Here is a 26,765-nt window from a genome sequence, read left to right on the forward strand (position 1 = left end):
AATGCTTAGTTATTCATTTAACCAAAGTAACAAAGACTTCATGGCCAAATAGGAAAAAGGTTATATATGTTGTAAAAATCCTTAGTTACACAATATAAAATCTTTGTTTTTGAAAACATAGTACATTAGGAAGAAGGTAAAAAAAACTTTACATTATAAAGTTCATAAAGAAAAATTATAAAATTATAAAGAAAATCTCTGTTGACAATTTCTCATTAAAATCAGTCCAATAATCTGCCATATCTACTGAAGCCTGAACGCCCGAGACACCGCTCGGCCACGAGGGAAGCCCACACGAAGAGAAACCCACACGCGGCAGTGAAGAGCAGCCCCTGCTCACCGCAGCCAGAGAGAAGCCCTGCTGGGGAGAGGGCCCGGTGCGGCCGGCAAGGAACAGACAGTTTAGAGAAGGCCCGGTGCGGCCGGCAAGAAACAGACAGTGTAGAAAGCTTCCATCAAAAAAAAGGATCAGACCAACAAGCGAAAACTTTTCCTTTCAGCAGAGAAAGTTTAATTTTTTTTTTATATATTAAAAATGACTGACTTAGAAGTATTGAGTTCCTTCGGATCTCAGCCAGTTCAGGCCACACATAAAGCTCCTTTCTAAAGACTCCTTTTTCTGTTTTTTTTTTTGCTTACAAACCTTCTACAGCTTCCTGTGTTCACATTGTCTGTCCCTTGCTTTCTTTCCCATTTAGAGATCACCAGCTTTAACACAAAAATCACTTTCTTTTCCCTTAACAAAACCTTGCATATGAAGATATTTTCCTTATTAATTTTAGTAGTTTTAATTATATATATTAATTAGAATTTTAACCCTTAAAAACTTTAGTTTCTAGTAAGGAGTAAGAAATTATGGACTGTCGTTTACATTAGCATTCTGTAGACTGACACACTTATTAATATTTTTCATAATTTCTAGAAATATGTACTTTCTCACAGATAATTACTGAGGGTAGTATCAAGTTTATTTGCTAATAGTAGCCCTGAACACCTTCAGTTTCTCTGTAAAAGGAAGTCTACGTACAGTCATTGTACTTCTCCCGTAATCGGGCTTCCCTGGGAGCTCAGCTGGTGAAGAATCTGCCTGCAATGCGGGAGAGCTGGGTTCAATCCTTGGGTTGGGAAGATCCCCTGGAGAAGGGAAAGGCTCCCCACTCCAGGATTCTGGCCTGGAGAATCCCGTGGACAGTCCGTGTGACTGCAAAGAGTCAGACGCGACTGAGCGACTTTCACGTTCATCTTCACATGCAGTCATTAATGCTTCAGCGTCTTATTTTATTTGGGAATGATCTAGATACTTAATAAATTTCCATCATTTAACAAAACTCCGAAGTTTCCAGTTACCAAAAAGTTTGGAGAAACTATTTTTAAGTATCATAAAACATAATTATTCTTAAAGAATTCACCTAACAACTTACATTTAATTCACTTATGAAAATACTATCATGACAATTATTTTTTGACAAACTTTATAACAAAGATAACATGAATTTTTTGATGTTAGTGAACCTAGGTACAATGAAAGTAATTATACTTACTGTTGGTGACTCTGAAGAAATGTCTGTATTAATTAAACCAACAAACTAGTTTTAATATCAGATATTAATTTAATGTTGAAAATCTCCCAGATCACATGAGCCTGAAATACATATGGGTTCATTTCTATTCTATTTCTGAAAACTTATATAAGCACGTAGTTTTCTTTAAGCCAGTTATATAGAGCTCTCTTACAAGTTAATGTTGGTAATACCGTCCAGTGGTAGAAACATACCGTATCGATGAGCACATAGATAGACAAACACACAGTCACCCAGGCAGACGCAGACAGAGATCTCACAGTTTCCATTTCTAAACTCGCTTCATGAATCATGTACACTAGAAAACTCACTAGTTTATAAATGACAGTTGGAGTAAGTTAAGCCCGGCACTCAGAGAGCTAAAGTCTTTTTTTTTTTTTTTTTTAATATTCCTGCATTCCTGATCCTTGACTCCTCGTTTTTTTATTTCTTATTTTTTTTTGGCTGTGCTGGGTCTTAGTCTCGGCATGCGGGATCTAGTTCTCTGACCGGGGATCCAGCCTGGAACCCTGCCTCAGAAGAGCAGAGTCTTAGCCACTGGCTCACCAGGGAAGTCCCGGCTAAGGCTTTTCTTATTTGCAGAGAAGTTTTAAGGTCTGTAACTGCCCTTGACAAAATGCTGGTCACTAGGGGAACAGTCACATAGTTAGAGGGTTGCCACTCCCATCCCCTCAGACAGTCCAGGTCAGTCACCGGTGGCCAGTGAGCTAATCGATCGGGTAACGAAGCCTCCGGAACACGGATAAGGACCGGTGCTAGCCGCTGTGCTCCTGGAGCCTCCAGGAGCTCCCCCGTCTCCACACCCTGCCCCGAGCACCCTCCCACCCGAATTACATCCTTGTATGATAAAGTGGTCACCTAGTAAGGAAGCCGTTTCTCTGAGTTCTGAGCGCCACTCTGGGAAATTAATCAAACCCAAAGAGGAAGCAAGTCTTAGGAACTGCAACCTACACCCAGCCTGTCAGAGGCACAGGCGACAACCTGGACCCATGACTGGCGTTTTAAGGTGCAGGCAGGGACCGTCCCGGGGGTCTGAGCCTGTTACCTGAGGGGCTGGCACTGGCCAGGAAGCCAGTGCTGGAACCGGATCGAATGTGTGGGACGCCCAGCTGGTGTTGGAGAACCGCGGGGGGCCTGGGGAAAAATCCACACATGCGAATGCCGGAGAGCAATGAAAACACACCCACGTAAAGCTTGCAGCGGTCACAGCAGCAACGAGCGGAAACAGCCCAAACGCCGAGCGAGGGACGGATCCCTAGCAAGATGCTGTATCCACACAACGGACTGCTGCTTGGCCAAAAGGAGGACGAAGCAGAGATGAGAGCTGGTCTCAGAGAGGAACCTGTGCTCACAGCAGCTTCATTCACCACAGCCAAGAGTGGAGACAAGCCAGGCATCTGCCGCTTGGCGGACAGACAGCACTCGGCGCTCTGTGTGTAGTACTGTGCTGTGCTTAGTCATGTCAGTCGTGTCTGGCCCTTTGCGACCCCATGGACTTCAGCCCGTCAGGCTCCTCTGTCCATGGGGCTCTCTAGACAAAATGCTGGAGCGGGCTGCCGTGCCCTCCTCCAGGGGCTCTTCCTGACCCAGTGGTCAAACCCTCATCTCCTGCAACTCTGGGCTTTGCAGGCGGATTCTTCACTGCTGAGTCACTGAGGAATGTGAGTCATCCCAGGCAATGTTCTTAATCCTTAATGTAATATTATTCACCCTTGGAAAGGAAGCAGATTCTGACACAGGCTGTCGTATGGAGGAACCTTGAGGACGTGATGCTCAGTGAAGAAAGAAAAAGATCACAGACCGTACAGTTCCGTTTATATGAAAAATCCAGAACAGACAAATCTGCAAGAGGGGCTGGTGGCGGGGGTGGGGGATAACTGCTGAGGGTGCAGGGCTTCTCTGGAGGGGAGGGGTGTGCTCTAGAACCCAGAGTGGCGGGAACTTCCCCAGTGGTCCAGTGATTGAGACTCCACACCTGCAATACAGGAGGCGCAGGTCCCATCCCTGATCTGGGAACCAAGGTCCCACGTGCTGCTCAGCCAAAAATAAATCCATAGCTCTCAAGCACCTCATGCTGGCTCTGAGGCTCTTTAAAAGCAAAAGATTAAAAAAATAAAATAAGATCGATCGTGGCGACGGATGCGCCACTCTGCAGGTTCACTGAAAGCCACTGAGTAGGTGGCGTTCACCTCGGTGCAGCCCAGCGCGAGCCAGTCATGCTGGAGCGCGGAGTCAGGTGGGCCTTAGGGAGCAGCACGACGGACGCAGCTGGTGGAGGTGACAGAAGTCCAGCTGCGCTGTCTCAAATCCTGGAAGATGATGCTGTGAAAGTGCTGCCCTCAACATGCCAGCAAGTTTGGAAAACTCAGCAGTGGCCACAGGACTGGAAAAGGGCAGTTTTCATTCCAATCCCAAAGAAAGGCAATGCCAAAGAATGCTCAAACTACCACACAATTGCACTCATCTCACATGCTAGTAAAGTAATGCTCAAAATTCTCCAAGCCAGGCTTCAGCAGTACATGAACCAGATATTCAAGCTGGTTTTAGAAAAGGCAGAGGAACCAGAGATCAAATTGCCAACATCCGCTGGATCATCGAAAAAGCAAGAGAGTTCCACAAAAACATCTATTTCTGCTTTATTGACTATGCCAAAGCCTTTGATTGTGTGGATCACAATAAACTGTGGAAAATTCTGAAAGAGATGGGAATACCAGACCACCTCTCAAGACCTGCCTCTTGAGAAATCTGTATGCAGGTCAGGAAGCAACAGTTAGAATCGGACATGGAACAACAGACTGGTTCCAAATAGGAAACGGAGTACGTCAAGGCTGTATATTGTCACCCTGCTTATTTAACTTCTATGCAGAGTACATCATGAGAAATGCTGGGCTGGAAGAAGCACACGCTGGAAACAAGATTGCTGGGAGAAATATCAATAACCTCAGATATGCAGATGACACCACCCTTATGGCAGAAAGTGAAGCGGAACTCAAAAGCCTCTTGATGAAAGTGAAAGAGGAGAGCGAAAAAGTTGGCTTAAAGCTCAACATTCAGAAAATGAAGATCATGGCATCTGGTCCCATCACTTCATGGGAAATAGATGGGGAAACAGTGGAAAGAGTGTCAGACTTTATTTTGGGGGGCTCCAAAATCACTGCAGATGGTGATTGCAGCCATGAAATTAAAAGACGCTTACTCCTTGGAAGGAAAGTTATGACCAACCTAGACAGCATATTGAAAAGCAGAGACATTACTTTGCCGACTAAGGTCCATGTAGTCAAGGCTATGGTCTTTCCTGTGGTCATGTATGGATGTGAGAGTTGGACTGTGAAGAAAGCTGAGCACCAAAGAATTGATGCGTTTGAACTGTGGTGTTGGAGAAGACTCTTGAGAGTCCCTTGGACTGCAAGGAGATCCAACCAGTCCATTCTGAAGGAGATCAGCCCTGGGATTTCTTTGGAAGGAATGATGCTGAAGCTGAAACTCCAGTACTTTGGCCACCTCATGTGAAGGGCTGACTCACTGGAAAAGACTCTGATGCTGGGAGGGATTGGGGGCAGGAGGAGAAGGGGACGACCCAGGATGAGATGGCTGGATGGCATCACTGACTCGATGGACGTGTTTGAGTGAACTCAGGGAGTTGGTGATGGACAGGGAGGCCTGGCATGCTGTGATTCATGGGGTCGCAAAGAGTCGGACACGACTGAGTGACTGAACTGAACTAAAAGCTGGGAGAGGGAAGGGAAGCAGGGGTCAGAGGGCCTGGTGGGCAGGGCCAGTGGAGGGTAAGGTGGGCAGAGGCAGGGCACCTGGTGAGGGGGGCGGGCTGGGGTCCTGAAGAAGGATTGCCACCTGCCTGCCAGAATCTCTCCGTCCCTCTTTCTTTAATTCACTGACTAGGAAAGACCTTCCCCAGGAGCTCTGTTCTCTGGATAAAGACAGTGGTGATACCGCCACACTAGCGCAAAAACATTTTATAAACTTTAAAATGAACCTATTTTTATTTTCTTTAAGAATGAAATTTCCTTGTAATGATATGTTCCTAATATAACTCAATGATGTGTAATATTTGTGTATATTGAATTAAAATTCTTGTCATGCTCAAGAAAGAAAACATCAGAGAGTGTGTGGTGAGCTGATGAACGAGTAGCTTCCAGCCTGGATAGGATAAGTGTCTGGCTGCTTCTTTTTCCTCCCCAGCCTGGCAGGACTGAGCCAGGGGTGACCAGCCAGCCCCACACATACAGCGCTCCACCCTGCGGGGGCCGCACCCTGGGTTGGCAGGGCCACAGGAAGACCCCCCAAGTCTGCAGAGACATACAGGCTCCCTGGGTTTGGTGGCTGTTACAGCAGAAAGTCTGGACTGTGCACATCTTAAAGGTCATGGTTGTAATTTCTTACCCTGGCCTGAATTTAGGTGACTAATGCCTGCAGCATGCCCTCGTGGAGGTTACAAGCAGGTGTGTGCAAGTGGCTTCTTTTGTGAAACCTCAGCCTGCAGACACTGTGAGCTGGGTGGCTAGGCCCCCTGGGCATCCTTTCAGGACACGGCCCTCCAAGCGCAGCCAGGGGCCTGAGGGCTTCCTGAGGACGGCCGCCCTGTGTCCTGTTCCTGACATGGCTGGGGTCACTCCTTTTCCGTATAGAAGACGCAGGTGCTGGCACAGAGTAGGGACACAGAGACGAGCCTCTGACCATGAAGGAGGTGAGGGACCCTCTCTGTGCGTCTGGACACTGGGGAGGTCCGGACATTGGGAGCAGGATGAGACCCTGAAGAGTGGGGTGGTCCTCCCCACAGACTCTGCCCCGAGCAGCCTCGGCTGGGCTGCCAGACAGAGTTTGCGTTGCATTCCACAGGGCCGGAGCGAGGGGGCGAAGTGGGTGATTAAATGGTAAATCCCACTGCTGTTGCTGCTGCTGCTGCTGCTAAGTCGTTTCAGTCATGTCCCACTCTGTGCGACCCCATAGACGGCAGCCCACCAGGCTCCTCTGTCCCTGGGATTCTCCAGGCAAGACAATGGAGTGGGTTGCCATGCCCTCCTCCAGGGGATCTTCCTGACCCGGGGTGGAGCCCTGCAGGGGCCGTCAGGGAAACCCCGTTCTGTGTACACTCACTGATAAAGACATGTGTTCTGCTGGTCTTGGATGGAGTTTTCTAGAGATGTCGGTCAGATCCAGCCGTCTGCAGCACCCAGCCGTCTGCAGCACCCAGCCGTCTGCAGCACCCAGCTGTCTGGATGCCATCTGATCACTCATCCCTTTACCAGGCTTCCCTCTGTCCCACTGGATATGGAGCAGAGGGTGTTGAAATCCTCTTCGGCAGTTGTGCGTTTGTCTCTGTCCCCACAGTTCTCCCTGGTTTTGCTTCAAGCGTTCTGAAGCTCTACAACTAGGTATATAAACGTTCAGGATTTCTATGTCCTCCTGATAAGTGTGTCCCTTTACCATCTGAAAACAACCCAGGGTGTCCCTGGCGATCTCGAGACAGCACCTTTTGCGCACTCTGCTCAGCGTTTTCTCGGTTATGTGACTTCTTACTCTGACTTGTGGCAACAGGAACCGTGCCTGGCCCTGCGCGGTGAACGGGACGATTTCTGTAGCTCTTTCAGGCGACGCTCTTTCCCTCCTTGGCAGTTCATCCCGTGCCTGCTCTGGTCTGAACTCAGTTGAAGGCTCCAGGGGAGCCTCTGAAGACACCAGTCCCTTCTCTGCAGGGTCTCCGCTCTGCAAATGCCAGCCTGCCCCACTTCCTCGGACCCTGGCCAAGTCCCCTCAACCCAGGGAGACCCTGCCCTGCCCCTTGGTCACCCTCCTGGTGTGGCAGCCTGCGTTGTCTCTCCGGGCAGTGAACAGAGCTATCCTAGGGCCCCCATCCCACACGGACCACTGACCTAGGCTGCCTGACGTCCTGTGTCTTGGAAACTGCTGCTCATTTGTTTTGTGTGGATCTTAAGCATTCATGCGAGCTGCTCTGCAGACATCTACCTTATTGTTTCTCCCTGTTGTGCTGCACCCAGAGTGTACGTGCATCAGATTCCCCCGACGACGGGCAATTAGGCTGCCAGCTCTGCTGCACAAACAACTACACAGCAAACAGCCTTGAGTGCGTCCCTTGCGGGTTAGCTGAGGAGCTTCAGAACACGAGCTCTGGAGAGTGCTTCCAGGCGTGACTAGCTTGCGGAGCCCCAGAGCGCCTGGGCCAGGCTGACTGCTACCTGAGGCCCCGGCTCAGTTTTCACCAGCCCAGGGTCTCCCTTCCCACCAAATGCTACTCTTCTGATGGATATACGGTGGTGTCTTGTCACTGGTCTATTTTTCTCACTCGCTGCGAGTCTGAGAGCCCTTTCCCTTACCTGCCAAGCCTTTGGGCTTCCCCTCTTTGAATTCACAACATCTGTTCGTTTATCAGCTTGTTCAGTCGCTCAGTCGTGTTCAGCTCTTTGCAACCCCACGGACTACAGAGTGCCAGGCTTCTCTGTCCTTCACTATCTCCCAGAGTTTGGGAGTCAGGGATGCCATCCAACCATCTCGTCCTCTGCCCTCCTTCTCTTCCTGCCCTCAATCTTTCTCAGCATCGGGGTCTTTTCAAATGAATCAGCTCTTCACATCAGGTGGCCAAAGTATTGGAGCTTGGGCATCATCATCAGTCCTTCTAATGACTATTCAGGGCTGATCTCCTTTAGGATGGACTGGTTGGATCTCCTTGCTGTCCAAGGGACTCTCAAGAGTCTTTTCCAGCACCACTGTTCAGAAGCATCAGTTCTTCGGCGCTCAGCTTGCTTTATGGTCCCACTCTCACGTCCATACATGACCACTGGAAAAAACCATTGCTTTGACTAGATGGACCTTTGCTAGTAAAGTAATGTCTCTGGTTTTTAATATGCTCTCTAGGTTGGTCATGATTTTTCTTCCAAGGAGCAAGTGTCTTTTCATTTCATGGCTGCAGTCACCATCTGCAGTGAGTTTGGAGCCCAAGATAATAGTCTCTCACTGTTTCCATTTTTCGCCCATCTATTTGCCATGAAGTGGTGGGGCCAGTTTCCATACTGTGGATATTAATTATTCGTTGGTGTTAGACAACAGTAAACATTTTCATCCTTCACTTGCCTGTTATCCTTTGTCAGGCAGATAACAAATGCGTGTGCCCCACGGGACCGTACTGTAGACGGAATAGATAAACGATGCTGAGCACTTAGATCAATGCCTGGCGCCTCGAAGGCACGCAAAGCTGTCATTTATCTTCAGTCTTATCAAGAATCCACCAAAGACACACAAAACACCATGGGGGGCTCTTGGTACATCGGGACGCTCCGTGAATCCTGGGGCCCGTGGGGGCCACTATGAGGCGAAACCTGGACACAGAAGGCCAAGGACGGCTTACCTGCCATGACGACGTGGATGGACTGGGCACAGCGAGGATTCCACAGGCTGATGTCATCATTCGGGTGACATTCAGGGTCTCGGCCCTGGATGTTAAGTGTTGGGTCTCTGAGCAAATGTAGGCAGTTAGGTGGAGCAGCTGGTGTTTCGAACTCCCTTCACAGTCAACACTTTCTACAGAAATACACTTGGCGGGACCCTGCCCTCCCGCTCTGCCCCCTCTTCAGTTCTCCTGCCAGAGATGTCTTCTCTGCCCAGCTCTACAGCCCACAACTTCACTCTGTCAAGCTCCATGAGGACAACTTACTATTAATAATACCCAGCTTGGGTTCTCATGCCCACTCTAGGGTTGAAACCCCCTTTTCTGGCCCACCTCTCACTTTTTCTGCCCATCAGCTCCCTCTGCCTTTCTCAAGGATATGTGGTCAGGGCCCTGGGGGCCAGCTGGTGCTGGTCTCATGAACACCTTCTCTTCGTGTTTGTCTTACCGAGTGTCTCTCCTTTCATCCCATGTGTTCTCGCCCGATACCTCAACTCCTGTTCAAACCTTCCCACATCTATCAGAGGCAAAGTGGCAGCCTTTTCTGATTTTATTCTTTACAAACATGGCATAGATAGTGAATTCATCCAATATTCACTGCATCAGTTCCATTAGAAATTGCTTTTTTGTTCAGCGCAAGGTAGGGGTCGAATGTCAAGCTTTTTCCCCAAGTACAGCCAACTGTCTTAGCACATGTACTACGAGATGCTACTTACTCAGCAGGGCCAACACCCTCATAAACCAAGCTTTTGTATTTCGTTCCATTGGTGAACTTGTCTATCCCCATATCTATGTCATAGGCTCAATTACTATAGTTTTAGAATACATTTGACATCTTCTGGAACAGTCTCCTCCTGTCTCCGGCTTCTCCTCTTCCTTCTCCTGGAATGTCTTGGCTAACATCCAGCCTTTGTTCTATACAGATTCTAGAATCAGCTTGCTAAATAGTCTTTAAAAAAAAAAAAAAACCTGTAGGGATTTTAAAGACAATTACTTTTGTAGGGCAATTTGGGAGACAATTGACATATTTCTGACATTAAGCCTTTCTATCTATGGATATGGTATATAGCTTCCCAACTTATCCAGGTCTTAATGTGTTTTAATAAAATTTTATTATTTGTCCTTAACACTCATAAAAGTTGTAGTTTTGTCTCATCTGTTCTGTTGTTGCTCTTTTCAATGATGTTTTACAAAACTGTGTCCCCTGGTTATTGAGAATATTTATTTTTAATTGAAGGATAATTGCAATATTGTTTTCCCTCCTTGAGCCTCCCTCCCATCTCCCACCCCTCTAGGTGGTCACAGTTCCCCAGTTGGAGTTCCGCAACTTGAGTCATACATCAAATTCCCACTGGCTGTCTATTTTGCGTATGTTAGTGTATATTTTTCCAAGCTACTCTCTCCATTCCTCCCACTTTCTCCTTCCCACCCACTATTGAGGATATTTAGACACACGTGTAGATTAGTTTCTGGCTGGCCTCCCCAGATCCTCTCCACCTTTCTCTACCTCTCTGTGTCTTTGTGTACAGAACGGGTCTCCCAGTTAGCTTGATGGCAGACACTGTACAGATCAGAGATGGAAGGACAGAGGTCAGGGGTCCGTGTCCCCAGGCCCCTCCCACAGCCCTGTGGTTGGCAGTGACTTCACCGTCTGCTGAGGAAGCCTCTTTTCCTGACCTCTGCTCCCTCCCTCTCTTCCAGGCCAGGAGTAGTGGCAGCTCCCTGAGACTAAAAGTCTCTCATGCTTTGCTTTTTCACTTCGCTCTGCCCTTTCTTGGTAAACAGGACATGTGCTGAAATCTCTGCAGTGTTCTTCGTGAGAACACCGGCTGTTTCTTGCCGGGACCCTGACTGATACTATAACTGCCACCAGAAGTGACCCGGGGAAACAGGCTCTGAATGGGATGCTGGCCTTGAGGTGCACGTCTATCTGATGAGTGTGTGGGTAAAATCCTTGCCCAGGGAAATCGAGTGCCAGGAGCCCGTGTCATCCAGGGACATCCCAGTTCCTAAAACGATCACCAGCGGCGGCATGGGACGCCGTGCGAGCGGGTAGCCAGTCGCTTGGGCAAATGCGGGACTGCCAAGGCCGCGCAGTGGGCTGGCTACTTCTGAAGGTTCTGGGAGGCACACAGCAGGGAAAGGACGGTCCGAGCCCCGGGTGTGACAGTGCCCTCCAGGCAGGCCACCGGGGACGCCTGCACCTCGACGAGCTGGCGTTCTCACTGGTCTGCAGACCAGTAAGACCGCACACCCTGGGGACGCACAGGGGGGCCCCAGGCAGGATGGGGGCTTTTGTAGGTGATTCCGGGTAAGGTTTAAGGACGCGGGGTCTCGCTGTGGGTTGGGTGCCCTCTGGAAGCTTCTTAATACTTCCCATCCGGGGGAGGCGACCGGCGGGCGGCTGAGGCTGTGGCGCGAGGGGGAAGCGGCGCTCCAGCTCGCGTGCGAGAGGGTGGCCACCGGCGGGGGGAATGCGCGCGGCTGACTGGAGGGGCCAGCGGCTGTCTCGGGCCGCCGCCTGGGAACCGCCTGTGTCGAGAGCAGCACACCAGGCCCGGCGGAGCCGCCTCGGACGGAGAAGCGCAGAGCTGCGTGGAGACTCCAGAGACCGCCCGGCCAGCAGCGTCGGGCACAGCGCCGAGGGGGCCGGCGGGCGTCAGGGGAGTCGCGCGGCCTCACCGCCGGATCACTCGGAAGGCCGCGGCCACACCGGGTCACGCCGGCCACTCGCGGGGCGGGGCTCCCGTCACAACCCGCACCCGCCCGCCGCGCCCCAGCGCGCACGCGCACACCGCCGGCCCGGGAGCCATCTCACGGGGCCGCGGCGCGGGCGGTGCCACTGCGCAGGCGCCCGGCGGGAGCGCGCGCGCCTGCGCGAGAAGCCGGAAGCGGCGGCGCGCACTGCGCCTGCGTCGGGGCCGGGCGGGGGCGGGGCCGCCGTCAGCTGACTGGGGCGGCTGCGGCCTCGCGGGAGCGCCGGCGGTCGCGTCTCTGGCAGCTGTCGGTGGGCTGGGCGCGGGGCCGGCCGGACCATGGCGACCACCGTCAGCACGCAGCGCGGGCCGGTAGGCTCCGGCGGGGGCGGGCTCCGCGGCCTTCGGGCACAGGCCGACGCCGGGCTCCGTGCGAGCGGAAGGGAGTCCCCGGGAGGGAGAGGCCGCGCACCGTGCGGGTCCCCGGGAGGAGGAGGCCTCCCGCCCGCTGGGTCCCCGGGGCGGGGGAGGGTCGGCGCCCGTTGCTTCCCCAGGATGGGGGAGGGTCGGCGCCCGCTGGGTCCCCGGGGCGGGGGAGGGTCGGCGCCCGCTGGGTTCCCGGGAGGAGGAGGGTCGGCGCCCGTTGCTTCCCCGGGATGGGGGGGTGTCGGCGCCCGTTGCTTCCCCGGGATGGGGGAGGGTCGGCGCCCGCTGCTTCCCCGGGTGGAGGGGCCCCCGCCCCCACGGCGGGCCCCGGGGTCGGGCAGGGTCAGCACCCGCTGGGTCCCCGCAAGGAGGCAACACCCTGTGCCTAGAGTGTGCGTCTGTAGAGGAGCACCCGGACAGCGCTTGGATGGAGGGTCCAGGCCCAGCTGTGTCCCTCGGTTTCTTTGGTAACACATGAGGGCTCCTGAGCTGGGAGTCCTCTTCAGCCCCCGGCCCTGGAGTCCTGTCTCCCGCGGGGCTACTGTGTCCTCGTCCAAGATCAAGGCTCCGGCTCCTGGGGAGTCGTCTCTAGCCCCCGTTCAGACTGGGTTGGGGTGTCTGACCATGAGCAGTGAGGTTTGTTTGTTTTAATCACAGTCAGAGCCTTCAGCTGGGACAAGGTTCTGGTTGATGGTTTGATGTGGCTTCACCAGGGAAGTCCCCGCAGCCCCGGCTCTTCACCCGCCCGTCAGGGTGCACAGATCTTGTCTGTGTCTCTGCCAGCCGGAGACGAATCTATCCACACGGCGTCTTTCTGAGTTTGAGGAAAGCAGGTCTTGTTGGAAGCCCTTTGGGCACAGGTGCTCTTTCTGAGCATTTGAATGGGACGTAACAGGACTTCGTGACAGCCGTGGGTGTGAAAAGGTCCCGGAGTCCGTAGGGTGGATTCTGGCCCCTGACTTCACGTCTCCATCTTCACTGCACACAGTGGCTTCGAGCAGGCTGAGCGTTGGCACTTCCTCCGTTCTACACGGTGGCTCATCTAAGAAGCTCGGGGCACAGATTGATCATTCCCCTGGGGCAGGGGCGGGTGTGGGTTCTGTCCCGGGTCAGACCTGCTGGGAGCTCTGGGCCTTCGTCAGGCGAGACCCACAGGCAGACATACACAGGCCTGCTGGGACCCAGGCGAGGGGAGCGCGTGGTGAAGGCGGACCTCCTCTCGTCCAGAGGGATGTTGGCCCTGCGCTGAGGTAGGGCTGTGACAGGGCCCAGGCGGCAGAGGGTGTCTGGATGTGAGGCCTGTGCTGTTGAGGTCCCAGTGACCCGGACGACTGGCACGTTCTCTTGTCGGGGTCTTGGGCCCCACGTGTGGACTGGCAGGGGTGTGAGGGGTGCTCCTCAGGGGCCGAGCTCATGCCCTGAGGTTCGGTCTGGGCCAGAGCAGCTGGGGGCTCCGGCCCTCAGGCGCGCTGGCCTCGGTGCAGGGGCTCTCGGTGTCTTGGGTAGCACAGCTCACTGATGCCGCCGTCAGGCTCACAGAGGAGCCAGGCCTGGGCCTGAAGGTCTGACCTGGAATCGTGGTGAGCAGTGGCCTTCCTGGGCCAGGGCGTGGGGTGAGTAGGGGTGTGGAGGAAGCACGTCTGACCGAGACTTAAGAGAAGGGGAGCGTGGAAAGCAGAGCTGGAGAGGGTGGGGAGAGCCGCTGCTTCGAGGCCGGGAGGTCGTGAGGGGGGTGCCTGTGCTGGGGGGCGGGGGGTCACTAGAGTGTGCTTTCTGTGTTTTCTAGAGCTTTTGCCTGGTACCTACCCTCTCGTTCCACATCTCCCCACCAGCCTACCCACCGTGGGTGAACTGCACTTGTAGAGGCTTCCTCTCCAGTTATCGGTGTTGGGGAGCCCTTCCTTTTGCGGTTACTAGAATCTGGTGGAGACCTCTTCCCTTGCCAGGATGCATGGACTTGGCGGGGGCTGTCCTGTGCGTGCCTGGTGCAGTGGAGGCCCGCGGATGGTGCGGTGTGCAGCAGAACGGCGAGAGCAGCCAGGGCCTCCAGCGGGGGCTCCCTGCGCTGGGTCCCGGCCGGGTGGCACGCCCAAGGGCCAGCCTCTGCCGGGGGTCCCAGTCCAGCTCACAGAGGACAGGCAGCACTCAGCCTCAGCCCAGGGTCACTGACCAGGGGACCCGGGCTGACTCGGAAGTCTGACTGTCTCCTCCGGCGCCTGGTGAAGGACGGAAGGGCAGGGTCCCCGGGTACATAAAGGCAGAAGTGGGCCCGCCCACTTGGGGAGATTCCCTCTGTCCCTGAATAGGGAGCCTGAGGAGCTGGGGATTGACTTAAATTCCAGAAGATGTGGTATTTGTGTCTTCAGAATAGTTTTCCCTGAGTGGCCACTGAGGGTTGCCCGCCCTGTGCTGTCTGCCCACTTGCAGTGGTGCTGGCATTCCCCTCCTGACTACCTTCTCCACCCTGTGCTTCTTTCTGGTCCACAGAGGATGAAAAGCACGAATGGGCACCCACGGGAGCAACTGTGTGGGGCTCGGAGGAGGTTTGTGGCACGTGTCGCTGCAGCCCCCCGTGCTGCTGGCCAGCTCGGCGGGCAGCGGTCAGGCTTGGTCAGAGGCTGAGCCTTGCTGTGTGCCCACAGACTCTAGGCTGACGGGAGCAGTGAGGGCCACTTGCCCAGGTTTGGGAGATGGGGGCTGGTCAGCGCAGCCCCTTTCTGTCGTTTCCCTCGTGAGGCCTGAGGGCGAGCTGTCGGGCGACGCCAGGCGGCCTGTGACAGCCAGGTCCTCGTCAGCCTTGCACGAGCTGACGACTGTTGCTGAACCTGTGACCCACCAGGGGTGGCAGAGAGTTATGTTTGAGTTTTATTGCTTGGTTTTGGGGGGCCTGTTGGTATAGGTGAGTGAGTTGTCCTTAAGTACAGTCTGTATGGAAGGCAAGACGCAGGCTCAGGTCTTGCTCTGCCTTTGCAGTATTCAAAGGAAGGAGCGATTCTTCTCTTTGGGCTGGTGCGTGGCTTTCTCTCTTTCTCAGTTGGAGTCTGGCCCGAGCTCCCTTCTTGCTCAAATGGCCCGCTCTTGCCAGGTGAATCCATCCCTCTGGCCCAAGTCCTGGGCGAGGGGTGGCTTCTCTGCCCAGCTGGCCCGTGTCCTGATTCCCCAGGCCCCATGAGCTCTGCTCTGGATTCTCTGCAGCTGAGTTAGCGCTTCCGGGCTGAGAAGGCCCCGTCTTCCTGTGAGTCAGACCTTGTTGCGTGTGGTGACCCTGGGGCTGTGTACAGGCCTTTCTTGTTTGGCTTGCCGCGATGAGGGACGCCAGCTTGCTTTCAGGGAGCGTCTGCCGGGTGGACTCCCGTTCTTGGACTCGCGCGTGTGTCGGGCGGGCCTGCCGTCAGCAGCGCGCGCTCGGCCGCCCGGTCTTCGCCTTTGACGGGAATGTCTGAGCTCTGCGTGCACAGCCACACGCGCCGTCTGTTCCCAGCACTTGTTTGGTGCTTCTGTCTGCCTGCTTTTCTTCTTTCTCTCCTTGCCTTCTGTTGGAGTCGTTAACCCAGGTACATTCCATTTTCCTTCTCTGCTGGTTTGAAACACGTCGTCCTTCTCTCTTGTTGGCAGTCCTCTGGGGACGTCACCGTGCGGCCCTGGGGGCTCTCAGGTCCGTCTCTGTAGCGGCCCTCCTGGGCAGCAGGCGGCCTCGGTGACCTCTGCTTTCCTTCCAGGAGGGGTGTGGTTTGATGAGCTGGTGTTTATTCAGATGGACTATTTGTCCTGCTTTCCCCGATTCCTGAGAGGTCCGTGTGGAATCTGGGGTTCTGAGCTCCTGGTCCCCTTCTCTCCGGATGGGAAGGGGCCCGTGTGGCCTTGGCAGCAGCCCCCCTCTGCTCCGGTGCCCGCATCTGCGCGTCCTCCGCCCCGGCCCCGCCGACGGGGCTACCCCGGCTGGGCAGGCAGTGGGGCACGGGAGGGGCCGCTGCCTGTCACAGTGGGAAGGCCCCGGGGGCAGAGCCCGCCTGCATTCTGTGGGGCGTGGGAGTGAGTAGGTGGGGAGGGGGACTCGGGTGGCGACTTGTCTGGGGTTTGTTCTGGGGCCTCTGAAAATGGCTGCAGCTGTGGACACAGGTGCGACGTCCCTCCCTGCTGGGGGTCTCTGTCTTCATGGGCATTGCCTTCTTTCCCTGGGACCCTCGCTGATGTTCCCGTCTCCTCAGGCGGCAGCCCCAGCCCCTTTACGGCTCCCACCGGAAACTCGTGCACACCCACAGGCTCTTGTGCGGCTCTGCCTTCTGAGCAGACCCAGAGCCGGTTCCTTCTCAGCCTGGGCACCTCCACACCTGCCTCTCCTGCCCAGCGGGCCCCCGCTGCCACCCCTGGGGCCAGGCCCCAGGCAGAGCCCGTTGTGTGAGCAGCCCCTCACCTGTTCCCCTCCGCCCCCCTCCTCGTCTCCGAGTCAGAGCCCGGTGCTCCTGGCACCTGTCGGCCCTCCGTGTTCCTGCCCTCCCTGCTTGCCCGGCTTTGGCCACCTCCCCACCGTCCCTAGAGCTGCCTCCCGGGCTCCTGGCCAGGCCTGTGCCCTGCTCCTCCCTAGACCCTGTGCGCCGCCCCGTCCTGCCTTCAGGTTGCTGCGGAGGCGGCGTTTTCTCCCAAGGCCGCCTGAGCCGGCCACGCCGTCTCCCCTCAGACAGCAGTGGGGCCTGTGTGGTTGCCTGTCTTCTGTTGTGACCTGAGCCCCGCGGGCGCTGCGACTGCCCGCGTGTGGCTGGGAAGGCGCGTGCGTGCGGTGCGGCTGCGACCTGCAGTGCGGTGCCCGTCTGCCCTGGCCCTGCTGCCCCTGGCCTGCGGCGGCCGGCGTATGCGGTGTGGGCGGGGTGCCCCGTGTCAGCTGCGCCGCGTCCTGAGCGGCGTGAGAGGCGCCGGAGCTCCGCTCGCTGTCCGTCAGCCGCGTGGCCTGGTGCTCGTGTGGCCGGCGGTGTCGTCTCTGGCGCTTACCCTCGGGCGTCCTTGTGCTCGCTCACTCAGTGCTTCCTCTTGGCCCCCTGTCTGGGGCTTGTGTGGACTGTCCGCAGGGCCGGGACAGCCAGACGCTCGGGCTTCAGTGGCTTGTCCGAGTCTGGGCCGTTGAGGAAGTTGGGGTGGCCTGCAGGATAGGATGGCACCCCCCGCCAGTACTTGCCTGGAAAATCCCGTGGACAGAGGAGCCTGGTAGGCTGCGGTCCATGGGGTCGCTGAGAGGCAGACAGGACTGAGCAACGTCACTTTTACTTTTCACTGTCATGCATTGGAGAAGGAAATGGCAACCCACTCCAGTGTTCTTGCCTGGAGAACCCCAGGGACGGGGGAGCCTGATGGGCTGCCGTCTGTGGGGTCGCACAGAGTCGGACACGACTGAAGCGACTTAGCAGCAGCAGCAGCAGCAGGGTAGGACGGGGAGGAGCGCTGGCCTCCGGGAAGGACGGGGCTGGGGGCCCCCTGGAGCCCTTTGGGAGCCGCCCCCTCCTCGGCCGGGTTCGGAGGTGCTGGTGGTACCCACCTTCCCTTTGGTGGCTTCCAGGTTTTTCCTTCTCTTCCCTTGAGGCAGAAGGACGGTGGGGTGGGCAGGGAGGGTGAGCGGCACGGAGACTCACCCCGTGGCTGCAGTGACCCGAGTGGTGATGGTGGGAGTCGCAGCCTCAGCGGGCACGTCCTGTGACCTCCCGGGGGTGGGGTGTGTGTGGCTTGCTCCTCCCCATGGGCCACTGAGGCTGCTGTCTGGCTGGTGGGGCCGTTATCAGCCACCCCCGGGCAGGGAGCCCTCAGGGCCTGCCCTGGCCCGTTGCTGACTCAGGCCTCCGCCGCCCGTGGCGCCTGCAGGCGGGCAGCTGCCTGGACCGGGAGTCTCTGGGTTCCATGCTGCTGCACCAGCTCTCAGCTGTGACAACCCCCCGCCCCCCACCCAGGCCTGAGCCTGGCCCGCTGTCCAGTGGCTCCCGTGTGGGCTGTGCTGACCCAGAACCAGCATTGAGGACGGTGAAGGGGGCGCACAGCCCTGGGAGCTGGCTCACGGCAGGGCACACAGACTGTGGAGGAACGGAGCCGCCGCTCCTGACCGTCACCTGAGCCCCGACCCCGGGGCGTGCTCACGGGGAGTCAGGGCTGAAGCGCCGGGCAGGCCAGGGCGGGGCTGTGGGCACACGGCAGCAAGTGGCCTGAGGGCTCTGGGCGGGTGTGTTGTGGGCACACGGGGTCTGGTGTTGGCGCCGTGGAACTGGGGACTGGTGTGTCCCTGGTGCCTCAGCCCTTCCTGAGGGGTTGCGGCCACAGGATGTCACAAGTGGCCTGCCTCCCAGGGCCCGTGCTGGGGCCCTCTCTGCTGCGCCACCGCCCAGGAGACGCACCCCACAGCGCCTTGGGGAGCGAAGGAAGGTGCTGAGCCTTTCCTGACAATGCGGGCTCCGGAGCGCCTGGGCCTCGAGGCAGCGGAGGTGGAGGATGCGGAGCGGAGCCCGGCGTCCCCAGGGAACAGGCCACCGGGGACAGTGGCGAGAGTGCCTGTCAGAAGGGCCCCTCTGCCCCCACAGTTCCTGTCTGTCCCGCTGTTGGCATCAGAGTCTCGGGGCCTCTCTTCGTTGTACGGGTGCTGGTTCTGGGGTGAGCGCCAGCACGCAAGGGTGGGGGCACCCTAGAGCTGGCAGGCGCGCTCCCAGGCAGGCGGGTGCCGTCTGGACGCCCACCCCGTGCCGTCTGGTCAGCCTCGCAGGAGCCTTGGCGTCTGGCAGCGTCTGGTGGTCCCTGGCAGCCACTGTCCATAAATGCGATTGCCAGAGCTCACCGTGACACGCAGGGTCTTCTCTCCCAGTTTCCTGAAGCCGCCGCGTCCTTCGGGGCGCTCTGGGCACCGAGGGGGGCTGTGGCCCTGGTTCCCCCCTGCAGCCAGGCCTCTGTCGTGGGTCCTGGGCTCTGGCTGCACTGTGCCCCCCGGCCCTGCACCCCCACCGCCCGGCAGAGAGCAGAGGCGGGCGGTCTAGGTTCCTGAGCACTCGGGGGGCGGGCCACCTGCCCTGGGGGGCGTCTCTCCGTGCTCACCGCCCCGGCGGAGCCCAGCTGGCCCGAGCTTGGTCTCCTGTGGTCTCCTTGGAGTGGTCGCCGTCAGACTGCCAGAGCCGGGTCCCGCGGCCTCTGCTGGTCAGTCTGCCGGCTTCTTAGTCTCCAAGGCGCTTCTGTGTGAGAGCTGTTCTCCCAAGGCATCTGCACAGAGGCTGTTCCGAGTCTCTGGGCATCCGGGCCTCAGGCTCACCCAGTGAACAGCTTGTGGTGGAGAGGCCATGCTTGCCATGGTCCTGGTCTGCGGCTGGGACCGCCAACACGCAGACAAGTGCATCTGAGGCCTGAGAGCGGCTTGCAGCCCCGGCGAGGACGCGAGATCTGCTTTCAGGCAGGGACGTGCTCGGGCCTCCACGGAGCCCCATGTGCTGGGCGCCCTGCCCCCGGGAGCACAGGCCCTCGGGGGCCTGCAGGCTGGAGCCCCGGACCCGTGTGGTGCAGGCAGGGGGCCGGGCCAGGGCGGGTGGCCCCGCGCTGATGCCGTGGTCCCGCAGGTGTACATCGGGGAGCTGCCCCAGGACTTCCTACGCATCACGCCCACGCAGCAACAGCAGCAGATCCAGCTGGACGCACAGGCCGCGCAGCAGCTGCAGTACGGAGGGGCCCTGGGCCCCGTGGGCCGCCTCAGCGTCACTGTGGTGCAGGTAGGTGAGGCCCTCAGAGCCCATGGGGCTGGGAGTGCGGGCGCCGAGGGTTGGGGGCAGTAGTGAGCGGCCCTGAGGCTACTGTGGAGAGCGTAGCTTGGAACTGGAGTCCCCACCCCTGGGGTAGGGGCAAGGGTGGGGTATGGGGGGCAGCGTGGAGCAGGTAAGTGGGAAGCAGACAGCTCGTCCCGAGCTGGGTCCAGGGCTCCCTAGGGCTCTGTGTCAGGAAGATCGTGGGCAAGGCTGGAAGGCCCCGCATTTGGCCTCCCGGGGGGGGTCCAGCCCAGTTCGAGAGCCCTCAAGTGGGGGTGGGAGGAGGGTGTGTGACCCCACGGCCTGTCACCGGCTCCGGGGGTGGTGGGCAGTGGCCAGTGGCCAGAATGAGGAGACTGCAGGAGGAGCAGGTGTGGAGGAGAGCCACACTTCAGTGTTGGACACGTTCAGTTGAGGGCGCTTGAAAGGATGTGCCTGAGGCTGAGAGACGACTTCAGGGGGACGTCCCGCGGTGACATGAGGCGCGTGTCTGGAGGCGGGCCAGCCGTCCTGAGTGGAGGGGCGGCTCGGGGCATGGTCGCGGGCAGGCGTGCCAGAGCTCAGGGGGTGTTGGCCTGAGAGGGGTGCAAGGAGGCTCCCAGTGAGCGGGGCTTCCGCAGAGCCTTCGTCGGGAAGAGATGGCGTCTCACAGGCAGCAGGCTCTAGGGGCTTTTAAAAAGAATCGGCCTGTTGAGTGTGACATACGTGTCAGGACGCACTGGTTTGAATTAACGTGTTCTGTTTCCGTGACCTCTTGACACGTGTGTCCACCCCTGTAATAAGAGCATTTCTCCAGCACCGTGGAAAGTTCCCTTTCCTCTGGCTGTCATGGGCCTGCCCTCAGGCCCCAGGGTGCTTCCTGGAGTCTGTCCATTGCTCAGCAGGAACCAGGGTGCCAGCCCTGGTCACCATGAGGCGTGGGCTCCAGGGGGTCAGGCCCCTCGGAGCAGATTCCCGGCCCCCCAGGCACTGGGCAGGGTCAGTCACCGCTGAGAGAGTCCTGCCCGGTCAGGGGGCCGGCACGGTCGCTGTCTGAGGACGCAGAGAAGGCCTTGGCCAGGCCTCGCTTCTCAGGGGGCCCCCGACCCCTGCTTCTCCGGAGTTCAGACTCTGTCCCCGGACGGCCTGCCCTCTCCACCCTCCTCCCCAGGAGTCGGGGGGGGACCCAGCCCTGCCCAGCAGTGGGTGTGTCCTGAGACGCTGGGCCCAGCCCAGACCACCTCCTTGTTCCTGGGCCCCGGAGCACGGTTGTCCTTGGAACAGGCTCTGGGACCCCACAGACAGCGCAGTCTGAGGACGCTCAAGGCCACTACCTGAAACAGTGCAGGTTTGCACGTGGCCTGCACAAATCCCACGTGCTCAGAGCCGTCCCTGGGTTACTTGTGACACCGAACACGCCGAACACGCCGCGTGAGCCCCGCTGGGCATGAGGCTGTAAACACAGTTGCTGGTGTGGCAGACTCAGGTTTTGCTCGTGGAAGTTTCTGGGCTGTTCTTTCCTGGTCCAGCGCCGTCCTCTTGCACTTTGAGCCTGTGGAGGGCCGACAGCACAGTGTTGGCCATGTCCAGCGAGTCAGCACCCAGAGTGCCCTGGAAGCTGTGGGCGGCGGGGGCGGCCCCCCAGGCTCACGGCTGAGGCCCCGTCTCACATGGCGGCTTTGTTTCAGGCCAAGCTGGCGAAGAACTACGGCATGACCCGCATGGACCCCTACTGCCGCCTGCGCCTGGGCTATGCCGTGTACGAGACGCCCACGGCCCACAACGGCGCCAAGAACCCGCGCTGGAACAAGGTCATCCAGTGCACTGTGCCCCCGGGCGTGGATTCCTTCTACCTGGAGATCTTCGATGAGGTGGGCACCACGCGGGCCACTGCGGCTCAGGGTCCCGGCTGCTCCAGAACGTCGGGCGTGTGTGCAGGCGGGGTGCTGTGGTGTGACAGGCGCTCTGTGCCCCCAGAGTCTCTGGAACCTACACTCAGACACGTCACCACCATGTCCGGAGAGCGGGCATCGCCTGACCGGGCAGGCCAGGCACTGCTGTCCGCACGTGGCTCAGGGCTGGCACGGTCAGGCCCTGGCAGGGTGGGCACTGGCCTCTTTGTGGGGGATGGCAGGAGCTTCCTGAGTGTCCCCGGGGTGTCAGGAGCCCCAGGCCCTTCTCAGCCTGGCCCTCCACGTGCCCCAGCCCTTCTGAGGCTGGCTCAGAGTGGGGTGGGCGGCAGGGCTGGGAGAGGCTGCGGTCCTCAGGGATTGGGGGGGAGGGGAGGCGTGGTTCAGGGGAGCGCGTGTCTGCGGGGGGTCTGGCCCCGCGGGTTGGTGCAGGCGATGGTGGTGGCTCACTGGAGCCCCCTCCCTCCGTGTGGACCCGCAGGAGGGGAGCGAGGTGGGTGCTCCATGCTGTGCACACCCTGCATGGGGAGGGCCCTGGGGTCACAGGCCTTCTCCCATCTCCCCCAGCGGGCCTTCTCCATGGATGACCGCATCGCCTGGACGCACGTGACGATCCCTGAGGCGCTGAAGCAGGGCAAGGTCGTGGACGAGTGGTACAGCCTGAGCGGGCGGCAGGGCGACGACAAGGAGGGCATGATCAACCTGGTGCTGTCGTACACGGTGAGGCCGCCGCTGCTGCCCCGGTGCTCCCCGCGCGGGGGACGGAGCGGGGGGCCTGGGCCGGCTGACCCCCAGCCTCGGGGCTGCCAAGCTGGTACCTGCTCACCGCTTCCTGGCGCTGGACCAGTTACTGCAGGTTCCCACATCAGCACATTTCTGTTGGGTACATCCTGCCTGCTCAGCAGACGCTCCCACGTGGATGGGACGCTGCTGCTGTGTTTACCTAACTGCAGCCAGAGAGAGAGGCTGTCCTGGGATGGCAGGGGTTTGAGCCTGGAACTTACACTTCTGCTTACAGTTTTGAGCAGCGTCCTCTGTTGATGATCTCTCAGTCATGGTCCCGCAGGTCTGACGACAGACGCCTTCCACCTGAGTCGTCGTCCTCTGCCCGCAGAGGAGCCCGTAGGGAGGCGGTGTGGACGGGCGTCTGATGATGGGGACAGGGCGCGTCCCTGCCTCGACCGTGGGGCCCCAGGCCTGGTGCTGCCCCCTCCCAGCTTTCGGTGAGGCTGGGGGGCGTGTTCTGCTGTGACCCCGGGGTCATCTTTGGTGTGTTTCAGTCGCTGCCGGCTGCTGTGATGATGCCACCTCAACCTGTGGTCCTGATGCCCACCGTGTACCAGCAGGGTGTGGGCTACGTGCCCATCGCAGGTGCGTCTGCCCTCCACGTGGCGCGTCTCCTGGGGTGGCGTCAGCAGGAGGGAGGTGCGTGGGGTGTCAAGCTAGAAGCTGGGCCTGGTCTGCAGGCGGTGCCTGGAGAGCCTCTCCAGACGGGGTCTGCTGTCCTCTGTCGGCTTCTGCACGCGTAGGGGATAGGATTGTTTTTTTTCCTCTGTCAGTGCAAAGAAGTTGGGTTAAATGTACTGAGATGGGGAAGTGCGGTTTCTGAGTCACCGGAGCACAAGGTCACGTCCTTTCGGGTGGATGGACGGACTGCACGCCCGAGCCTTCCTGCGTCCGTCGCATTCATTCACTGTGCGCGGCTCTCGACCTCGCGTGGTATTCACCTTTGTGAGCCGGCGGTTCACGTCGTGCAGCAGAGTCAAGTAGGGTGTGGCTTTTCTCTTGGATTTCTGTGCCTTCACATCAGCCTGTGGTCAGTTCCCTCCCTGGCTCTGATTGGAAGTAACTCAGTCCCCCTGCCTATGAACGTCTGTAGGACGGGGTGGGACGCAAGAGTGGGAGGCTCAGAGCCTGGGAGACAGGTGAGGATGTGAGGATGCTGTGTGCACGGTGGTGGCCGTGTCCCTGAGAAACCTCTGAGCTCTTGAGCAGAGCGCGGGGAAGAGTGAGGGCTGGAGCCGGAGGGAGGGGCTGGGCCCCATGGCTGCCTCGGGCCCCGCAGGCAGCCGTGTGGGTCGCAGGCCTGCGGCCGGGGCCCTGTGCCTCAGCGCTTGTCGGCTATTCTGCTGCTTTGGTTTGGAAGGTTTTGAGCTGCCTTTAAGGTCTTCTGAGCTCAGACAGGAAAGGAAACCATGTGAGCTGGTGGGCCTGGTTGGGGGACTGTGCTTTTGAGTTTCTAAAGACAGATAGTTTTGCAGCCTCCTCCGCCCTTCAGAGCGCTGTCTGGCCAGGACTGTCTCTGAAGCTGCGGGACCTCAGCAGCACCGTCTTTCCTTTGCCTGGTCTGTTTTCCTCACGAGACAGTTGGAGCTTTGACTTGGGTTCTGGTGGCTCCAGGTCTGAATCTTCAGCAGCTGAGATGCCTTGAGCTTCTCAGCGTCCACACGGGAGTGAGGGGGTGCGGCTGGTGTGGCGAGCTGACACCGGAGCCCCACGTGTTGCCCATGTGGAGCGGGGAGGGGAGGGGTCTGCCGTCCCCAGGATGCTGGGCCTGGTGGGGTCTCCTTCCTTGTCGGGGTCTGACTGGGACTGGGTGCCCAGCTGGGAAGGCCTGTCCTGGAGTGCCGGCAGAGGGGGCAGTGGGGGAGTCTCGGTGCTTGGGGTTGGCGGGGTGGCGGCTGGGGGTGGCCGTGGTGGGAGGGGTTGACCCCCGTGGTGTAAATGGCTGAGGTCTGCTCACCCCCATTTCTGCTGAGCGTCTGGCCTATCTGAGAGGTAATGTCCGGGGCCGAGATCTCTGGGGTCATGTCGGGGGTGGGGGAGATCTCAGGTGAGACCTGGGCCCCGCGGCAGAGGGGCTGCCCGCTGAGCTCGCCTCTGCTTGCAGGGATGCCCGCCGTATGCAGCCCCGGCGTGGTGCCCGTGGCGCTGCCCCCAGCCGTGAGCGCCCCGCCCCGCTGCAGCGAGGAGGATCTGAGGGCCATCCAGGACATGTTCCCCAACATGGACCGGGAGGTGATCCGCTCCGTGCTGGAGGCCCAGCGGGGCAGCAGGGACGCAGCCATCAACTCCCTGCTCCAGATGGGCGAGGAGTCCTAGACACGCCCGCCGTCTCGCCGCCCGCCCGCCCGCCCGCCCGCCCAGCTGCCCCAAGCACTGTCCCCAGCCGATCCCCGTGAACACGCCCCGCGTAGCCCCTTCCTCGGATGTCCGTGTTGCCGTCCTCGCCCTCGTTGGGATGCATGTGGTTTTGGTTCTTGGAGCCGTTCTCCACGTGGTCGGGGCGGGTGGGGTGGCTCTCCTCCCGCTTCCTGTCGGAGGGTGGAGGTGGCGCAGTCCTGTGGACACGCCCACTTCCTGCCGGCTGTCCTCCCCTGCAGGGCCTCGGTGCTGGGCCCCTTCTGGGTTGACAGGTGGTCTCTCGTGATGCCACCTGCCTGGGTAGACACACGAATGTGAGGCACAGAGAGCCCACCCACAGCTGCTGTGGGTCATGTTAGGGCTTCAGGACGAGACGCTCCGCTCCTCCCCGTGGCGGTCTTCCTGGGCGCCTCGCTGGGGCCAGGCAGACCTTGCCTCAGGGCCCAGCCAGTGCGCGGAGCGCTGGGCCCAGCCTGGCGTCGGCAGCCACGTCCTGAGCCCGCGGTCCCCGTAGTCCTTCCTGCTGCCTCATCCTCCGTGCCATGTCCCGAGGGGTCGCCGCCCCCAGACGTGCTCTGACTGCAGAGCTCGGTGAGGTGGGTGTTGGGAGCAGACCCAGTCCTTGTCCTCGTCTGTCAAAGGTCTCTAGGAACTTTCAGCTCACTGCCAACCTTGTGTAGGAAGCTGGGCCCCAGGCTGGGTCAACATGGTGACTGCCGGCACTGAGTGGTCTTCCCGAGAGGCAAGAGGCAACCCGCGGCGTGGGCGGCACTCTGCCGCCTCCGGCCGTGGACACCGAGGATGGGGCCGGGCTGGGTGGCGCCCCGTGGAAACGAGAACACAGTGCGGTCAGCCACGGTCGCCACTCTGTCTGGAGGCCTTGCTTGGCCTCTGGACATGGAGACAGACCCCACCCTGAGGCGGCGAGGACTCAGACCCCAGTCCTGCCCCCCACGTAGGCTTAGCATGAAGCTGGCCAGCGGTCAAGCCAACCAGACCCCCCTTGTGGCAGCCCGGCGGCAGGGAGCCCTGCGAGGGGGGTTCAGACCACCGGTGCCTTTGCCGCAGGCGCTCGGTAGATGCGTGAGACCAACAGCTGCGCAGCTGCACTCTGGCTGCAGCACGGTGACCACACAGCGCAACTTTGATGGACGACCCCAGCCCGGGCGGCCCCACGCTGCCTCCCCACCACCGCCTCCCCCTGCCTGGGCCTCCGAGGACAGGAGTGTTGGCTTCAGGGCGGGTGAGACCTGCCAGCTCGGGGTCCTTTGTCGCGGACGCCTGCTGCTGCACTGGGTCAGAGGAGGGCACATCTGTGGGGCCTCGAGACGTCCGGCGGCCCTGCTGTCCCTGCTGCTCTGCTCACGTCCGTGCTCGTGTCCAGGCCGCCCCTCGGGGGGCACTCAGCACGGTGCCCATGGCTGCCGGGCCCAGGACTAGGGCGCCTCGAGGGTTGTTGCTTGGTGTTGGAGAGGAGAGGCGTGCACAGCAGGCTCCCCACCCCACTCCCGTTTCAGGAGCCCTGCCGGGTGTTTGCAGAAATGGTCCTTGGAGCTTTGCGTTTCAGATCATTCTGTTGGGGTCCAGGGTCCAGATTCCTCTTTGATTGTAAGATGTTTGTACCTTTCAGCCTTCTAACTTAATAAATGGTCTATGTAAAAACAGAGAAATCCAGTTCTTCAAGGAGAGCTTACTGTTTTTGTTCCGCTTTAATCTGGCTTGTAATAAGCCAGTTGATGAAACGGTCACCAGCAGACTAGTGAGTGAAGGCACAGGGCAGAGGCTGGACTCTGCCTGGGAGCCTGGAGTGTGAGCATGGAGCTCAGAGTGTGTGCACGGAGCCTGGCATGTGAGCA

General features: G+C 58.9%; 1 protein-coding gene across 4 annotated transcripts; it reads left to right on the forward strand.

The window, feature by feature from the left end:
* Positions 1–11,240: 11,240 nt before the first annotated feature.
* On the forward strand, positions 11,241–26,573 carry LOC120874191 (toll interacting protein). Of its 4 annotated transcripts, XM_040255407.1 has the most exons (6): positions 11,928–12,068; positions 19,694–19,843; positions 21,544–21,726; positions 22,333–22,485; positions 23,046–23,136; positions 24,656–26,573. In XM_040255407.1, the coding sequence occupies exons 1-6, from the start codon at positions 12,036–12,038 to the stop codon at positions 24,865–24,867; spliced, it is 822 nt and encodes a 273-aa protein (XP_040111341.1). In that variant the 5' UTR covers positions 11,928–12,035; the 3' UTR covers positions 24,868–26,573. The 4 variants fall into 4 exon arrangements, with proteins under 4 accessions (XP_040111340.1, XP_040111341.1, XP_040111339.1 ...); XM_040255406.1 differs by lacking the exon at positions 11,928–12,068 and adding an exon at positions 11,241–11,311 and having other exon boundaries at positions 21,544–22,485; XM_040255405.1 differs by having other exon boundaries at positions 11,936–12,068; positions 21,544–22,485.
* The last annotated feature ends 192 nt before the right edge of the window (positions 26,574–26,765 follow it).

This window comes from Oryx dammah, unplaced genomic scaffold (assembly GCF_014754425.2).
Source record: "Oryx dammah isolate SB20612 unplaced genomic scaffold, SCBI_Odam_1.1 HiC_scaffold_15, whole genome shotgun sequence".
NCBI classification, from domain to species: Eukaryota; Metazoa; Chordata; class Mammalia; order Artiodactyla; family Bovidae; genus Oryx; species Oryx dammah.

Coding starts and splice junctions, on each gene's coding strand:
- LOC120874191 (XM_040255405.1), top strand. CDS start 12,036: ATGGCGACCACCGTCAGCACGCAGCGCGGGCCG. Junction 12,069..19,693: donor TCAGCACGCAGCGCGGGCCG/GTAGGCTCCGGC, acceptor GTGGTCCCGCAG/GTGTACATCGGGGAGCTGCC. Junction 23,137..24,655: donor GGGCTACGTGCCCATCGCAG/GTGCGTCTGCCC, acceptor CTCTGCTTGCAG/GGATGCCCGCCGTATGCAGC.